This window comes from Hibiscus syriacus, unplaced genomic scaffold (genome assembly GCF_006381635.1).
Source record: "Hibiscus syriacus cultivar Baekdansim isolate YM2019G1 unplaced genomic scaffold, ASM638163v2 tig00111095_pilon, whole genome shotgun sequence".
Classification (NCBI taxonomy): Eukaryota; Viridiplantae; Streptophyta; class Magnoliopsida; order Malvales; family Malvaceae; genus Hibiscus; species Hibiscus syriacus.
In genome coordinates this window covers 5,812,873-5,819,258 of record NW_024062980.1, presented here as the reverse complement: position 1 = coordinate 5,819,258, position 6,386 = coordinate 5,812,873, and the positions used below count along the sequence as shown (strand labels likewise).

At 32.0% G+C, this 6,386-nt stretch overlaps 1 protein-coding gene across 1 annotated transcript; it reads right to left on the bottom strand.

The window, feature by feature from the left end:
• Positions 1-2,135: 2,135 nt before the first annotated feature.
• LOC120152652 (peroxidase 12-like) lies at positions 2,136-4,928 on the bottom strand. The gene is made up of 3 exons (XM_039164839.1): positions 4,654-4,928; positions 4,254-4,448; positions 2,136-2,928 (listed from the first exon to the last, which is right to left on the bottom strand). Exons 1-3 carry the CDS (start codon positions 4,909-4,911, stop codon positions 2,302-2,304), a joined length of 1,080 nt encoding a protein of 359 aa, XP_039020770.1. The 5' UTR covers positions 4,912-4,928; the 3' UTR covers positions 2,136-2,301.
• Positions 4,929-6,386: the final 1,458 nt, after the last annotated feature.

Below are 6,386 nucleotides of genomic sequence, written 5' to 3'. Positions count from 1 at the left end.
TTAATCAAAAACTGACTTTGTTCTCATAGTATCTTTGTCCTTAACAAGAATGGTCTGCACTTCCATAGGTGGTTGGAGCAAGATCGAAAGGCCAAAGTCCATTCTTCGACCGATCTGTGCCAGAGGATCAACTAGTTTGTTTCAGTCACGCGGGATATGGATAAACAAGAGTTGCCACGGTTGAATTATCCATCTCAACCACCAACTGCCTAATACCTTGATTCCAAGCGATGTCTAGGTCATCTAATAGCACCCATAGTTCAGCATGGTAAGCCGAACATCGACAAATGTTCCTTGAGTAGCCCGCGATCCATTCTCCTTTATTGTCCCTGAGCGCTCCACCGCCAGATGCTGCCATTGTGGTCGACTTCGAAGCTCCATCGATGCAAAGAAAGACTGCGCCAGCACGGATCGTTCTTTTGTAAGAGTTCCTATGACACTGATCTTGATCCGTTGAAATAATGAACTTACGATGTTACATTTGGATTAATGAACAACCCAATACGACATATCATAAAATTTTTACTTTTAAAATTCAAGAAAATCTAGATATAGAAACATATCATCATTCATGACTTTAATGTAATAAAACATTTATAGCAAAAGGTAAAGCTCTAAATACAAATGAGTTTACACAAATGATCCAATAATTCAAAACTTGTACATATTCAAGACTAACCTACGACTAGGTCCACATAAATACGTATATTTTTATAGAAGATTAGTATTGTACTCTAAATATGGTTGTTAGAATTTCTTTAAGACGGTGCCATGATCTACAATCTACTTTTCTAGAAAATGATAAACAGTCAAAGCTACAAGAACTCAGTAATACACAATCATTTTAAAGCAGCTCATATAATCATAAATATAAACGAGTAAGTGCATCAAAGGAAGAGTTATTTCAACCTTGCCTTTCACCTTGAACGATTATCTATATCGAGATTTATCGAGTATACCATAAGCATACATATCCCTAGACCGTATTTGATTGTTTGGTACCATTAATGGCCATATAACATTCAATGCCACAGGCCGTTTAGTCAAACTAGTCATTTATCAAGTTCATTCTTTCGTTTTTCGTTTCCATGCGAGTCACTATAATTCAATTCTCATTTATCAAGTTATAGAAGCATGTGTTGCTCAATCAAGTCTCAATCCATGTTTGTTCAGCCTAATAGTGTATTTGAACAACTTAAACAAGCTAAGTGGTCTTCTAAATCCAATAGGTATCGATATTTTTATATGGGTATCGATACACAACCTTAAGGTATCGATACAAAAAATAAGATTGATGTTTTAATAATTCTTATGGGTATTGATACCCTTATACAAGTATCGGTACTCACATCTTAGGTATTAATACCCATCTGAGTAATTATACCAATTCCAATTGAGAAATTTTATCAAAATAATTGGGTATTGATACCACCAAACTGGTATTGATATTACCTTGTTGAGTGCGATACTCACCTAAAGTATCAATGCTAAATTTGACCACAATGTTTGAATAATTTTCTCTGGTATAGATACCATCCTTTAGGTATCGATGCCATGTGAAAAATATTGATACCGTGTAATATAGATACTCCAAGCTACTTTTATCTAGAATTCTTCACATATTCAAGAAGTATCTATTCTAAGACTGATTATAAGGCCACAAACATCTTTTATGCATAATTTATCATCAATAACAAGCGTTTCTAACGTTAAATCCATCTCAACAACATCAATTCATGCATTATATTCTAGCACACATTTTATTCTAATACACATATTTAACTTTAAGTGCACATTCTAATGAAATATCAACATATGAAATATTATTTATGAAATATAAACATATGAAATATTGAGTGAGAAAATGTAATAATATTTTTTTTCCAAAAAATATGTAGTTGGTGAGAAAATCGAGTCAAATGAGACAACAGATTTTTATCTTAAAATTTGAGATGAATTTAGAATTGAGTGAATTCTAGGTCAACGCAATAAAATCTTTATCCCATTTCTGTTATTCTCCTCAATTTGTTTATAAGATATATAAATTGTTATAATATTATAACATATAGAATATATATACAAAATAATATCAATTTTGTAATAACTATGAAATAAATAAAATAATATATACTATCTTTTAGCAAAGGGATGCAATTTTATTCAATAAAACCAGACAGAGAAAACGAGTATAACATAGTCTCCCGCGCACACAAAATAAAAAAGAACGCAGTCCCCACAGGCATACATATGCAGATGATATAGTTAACATGTTACACGCTTTGGACAAGCTTATTTAAGTGCTTAAAACTCCGATCGACCTTCTTCCACTGGCAGCTCTTCCACCACCGACACCAAATCCGACTTTATACGGGAGTTCCTGACGGAGCAATTAGCCCGAATTTCGCCGTTGTTGCCGGTCAACACGCTCAACTGCCCCATCTTTATCATCGCCACCGCAAACTTCTCGAAGAAGAGACTCTGATTGACGGCGAAGCTAGTAACAATGCCCCTCGTCCTACTATCGGTGTACAAGTCTTGGTCGGATGTAAACAGTCCTTGTCGGTTAAGGAGATCGACGTAATATTTATTGTCGAATATGTTAGGGCTCCTTATGTCCATCACCGTCGTGTTGGTGGAATTTGCCGTCGGACAAATCACCTTAAGGTTTCTGGCGAACGTTTGGTCCATGGTGGGGTCTTGGTTAGGGTATAGCCGGGGAGTGAAAGAAGTGCAATGGCTTAGGCCGATGGTGTGGCCACCGGAAAGAGCCACGACGTCCGTCGGGTCGAAATTTTTTGTCGCCAGCATGGAGAGGATGGTGGTAGTGTTGGCGAAGGGCGGCGGTAAATTCTGTAACGTTGCATTGATGGTGGCGAAAGTCAATCCATCTCTTCTTCCCAATGGTACACCATAATACGGACCTCCCGACTGTGAATAGGAACGAAAATAATATTTTATATTAGAAGAGATAAAATTGTAAAAATTTAAAAGATAAAAAATAAATTTTTAATAAAAAATAAAAATCTAAAATTTTCAAGAAACAACTAGACTTATCTGTACCTCCATCATCCCTGACCAAGAAGAACAAGTCAAAAGTTTTTATATCCATTTTATATCATATATATAAAATGACATTCATATATAACGACATCATCTTTAAAATTTTACAAATAAATTCATCTTTAAATGACAAATGAGTCGGTAAGGTTCGTGGAACTTGCACATGACACATGTTGACGAAGAAACCTTCTATGATAAATTATATACAAAGATTCTTAAGTTGGTCCACATCAATCATTTAATAATTAGATAAACATTATTACAAATCATAAATATTACTTAAAAGCATTCAAAATATGATTTGATATGAAAAACAATACTAATAGATTGCTTTTAATTTTAATTTATACGAATTTATATATTCTAATATCATGTATCCTATTTAAAACCTATAATTTAAAATTTAGATTTTAATTTTAAAACTTACAATTTAATAGTCTAAATGTTAGATTTTAAAGTTGAAACCGTCCATCTATGTAAAAAAAAAAAGATTCTTTAAATATATTATGTGTCAATACATATCTAAACTGTATTAAAATTTCTATAAATATAATAATAAAATCAAAAAGTAATTCATCAGTCTATTATTAAAAGAATTGAATGAAAGGTCCAATGTACAACTACTTTCACCTAAGCGTTAATAATTTTAGGCTTTATGATACCAATAAATTGACACATGCACCCATTATTGAACATATGGTACAAATTCAGACCCTCAGGCCCCATACTAAGAAAAAGGTTATCAAGCCGTCTGCCACACTCCCCCTTCTAATTTCAATTATCCCTTCAAGAAATATATCTCATTAGTCAATTTTGTCCGGACAAAATGTTCTTCTCTTATTGAGTCTTGTTTTTCTTTTACTTTTTATATCTATTTGAGATTTGTAGATACGATTTAGAACAATATTATTTTATAACTATCCATTTTTAATTTATTGATTAAGTAATTTAGATTTGATAGTGTAGAAATAAAGATAATATCAATTTAAATTTTTTTTTAATCTATTTATAGAGCTCGCACATCCGGCATATCTAGTTACTCTAACTCAAGAATTTTAGAGAGATAATTTTTCCTTTTAGTAGGGATATTATTTTAATCACTTGATAAAAAGTAAAAAACGTAAAAAGTAAAAGGATTTACAAAATATTGGACGAATATTTATATTAAAAAACGTATTAGTGATTGATGATACCAAGTAAACTGATTCACGAGCAGCAAGAGCAACGATATCAGCACAGGAGACGACTCTCCCACAAGCGTTTTCGATGCGGTTGCGCAGTTCGTTGATGATCTGAAATGCCCTAGCCCTCAAGGTCAGATTGGGCGGAGCTTGCTGCTCTCCCGGCCCACTTGCCGATCCGTCCAACAAGACCGACGCGTCGCATCCCTAATAGAAGGTGAAACCAATCAAAATCAGGGATTTAGATTGTAGTTGTGGTCTTTTTATCGCAATTGCTGTAATAACAGGTGCTATTGTAGTCATTTCAGGTATCGCAATTATCCAATAACAGTTTGGCTATTCCAATAGTTAATTGACTGCTATTCAAATCCTCGAAACCATCAAATAAACATCATATATTTCCATAACCTACCTGGACAAAGCAGTCATGGAAATGAAGACGGAGCAAGCCGGCAGCTTGGCCAATGTCGCTACTGAACACCGACATCAAGTAGTTCCGGATAATGAATTCGACAGTGGGACATGTGTTTTGATAGAATGTCCATGACAGGCCGCTCACGATCGGAACCGACTGGTCGACGGTGGCCTCCGATAAGGATAAGTAAGGACTACCAAGCAAAAGAGAAGATATCAAAAGGAAAGCAATGGAAGATTTAGTAGCTACAGCCATGTCTAGCTTCTTGGTGTTTCTTTTGTACAATAGACTATGCAGAGCGTGGTCTTATTTATAGCCTTTTTCAAGTCGCTCATTAAGAATCAATACAAAATTAAGATGGATTAGTTACACTAGCTCTTAATAATAATAAAAATCCTATCCTTAATTTCATTAATACCCGTGGTTAACCATGACATTAAATTTAAAAAAAACTAATTTAATTTTTTTAACAACCATCAAAATGATTTTTTTTATTTCTTTAGAGTTGAATTTGGCGTCGTCTTAACTAATTAAGATGACATTTATTTATTATCATGTTGAACTTCCTGCTTTGTACTCTCAAATTGGATTTAGATACGTTGTTTGTGTTCGAATATAGTTTTCTCATGACTCTCAACTCCGATATGCGATTGTTGGTGATCTTTCAATAGTTTGATCTACTATTGTGGTTCTCTTGTCGATATATTTAGATATTTTTGTATCTATATTTTTGTTCAATTATTTTAATAGATTTTTAACATTTTTTCTTGTATATTCCTTGAATGATCTCAAGTGGCTAGTTTCTTGTGTCAACGATTATATGAAATGTCCTAATTGTGTGTTTAGTTTACATTTGTCATTGTGATCCTTCATTACAATTTTAGATTTTTTATTTTTAATAAAAACTAACTACTTATATTTGTATTAAAAAAATATTTTTAGGAATCATTATATATATAAGGAAAAATTAAAAAAGTTGAAGGATCATAAAATAAATTTTCCAAAATTTTGAGAGCCAAGGCTCCTCTGATCCTTATATGCTCAACCCGGTCAATTAATGAACTATAGTTCTTGTTTTTAAGGCTTTAAAATTAGGATAAATTACGTGTTTAGTATCTAAACTATCAATTTTGGTCTGTTTTAATATGTAAGCTTTCAATTTTTTTCAAAATTATGTCTAGCATTTTGTTTTTATTTAATTTTAGTATCCGTTAAAAATTTAACGTTAAGTTTTAAACAAAAATTGAAAGTTTAGGTTCTAAAATGGACCAAAACAAAACTGATAGTTTAAGTATTAAAAGCGTGTTTAACCATGGGTACTAAAATGAAACAAAAATTAAGCGTTAGGCATGATTTTAAAAAATTGAAAGTTTAGGTGCTAAAACGGACAAAAACTGATAGTTTAGATACTAAGCGAGTAGTATACCCTTAAAATTATTATGATTATATCAATAGTTATAAATTAAATAAAACATCACAATTATTTAAATAAATTTTAAATAAATTATTATAATAAATTTAGATTAAAGAAATATATAATTAGATTTAAATTGAAAATCTCAAAATTTTTGAAACATTTTTTGAGTAAGTTTATGTTTAATAACTTTTTTTTTCTAAGTTTGGTAGGTAAAAATTATACTTTCTAATGTTCTATATTAAGAATTTTTCAAATAATTCATGGATATACGTGCAGTAGACTTCTGGGGTAAAGAAAGACTTGTGCCACAAGT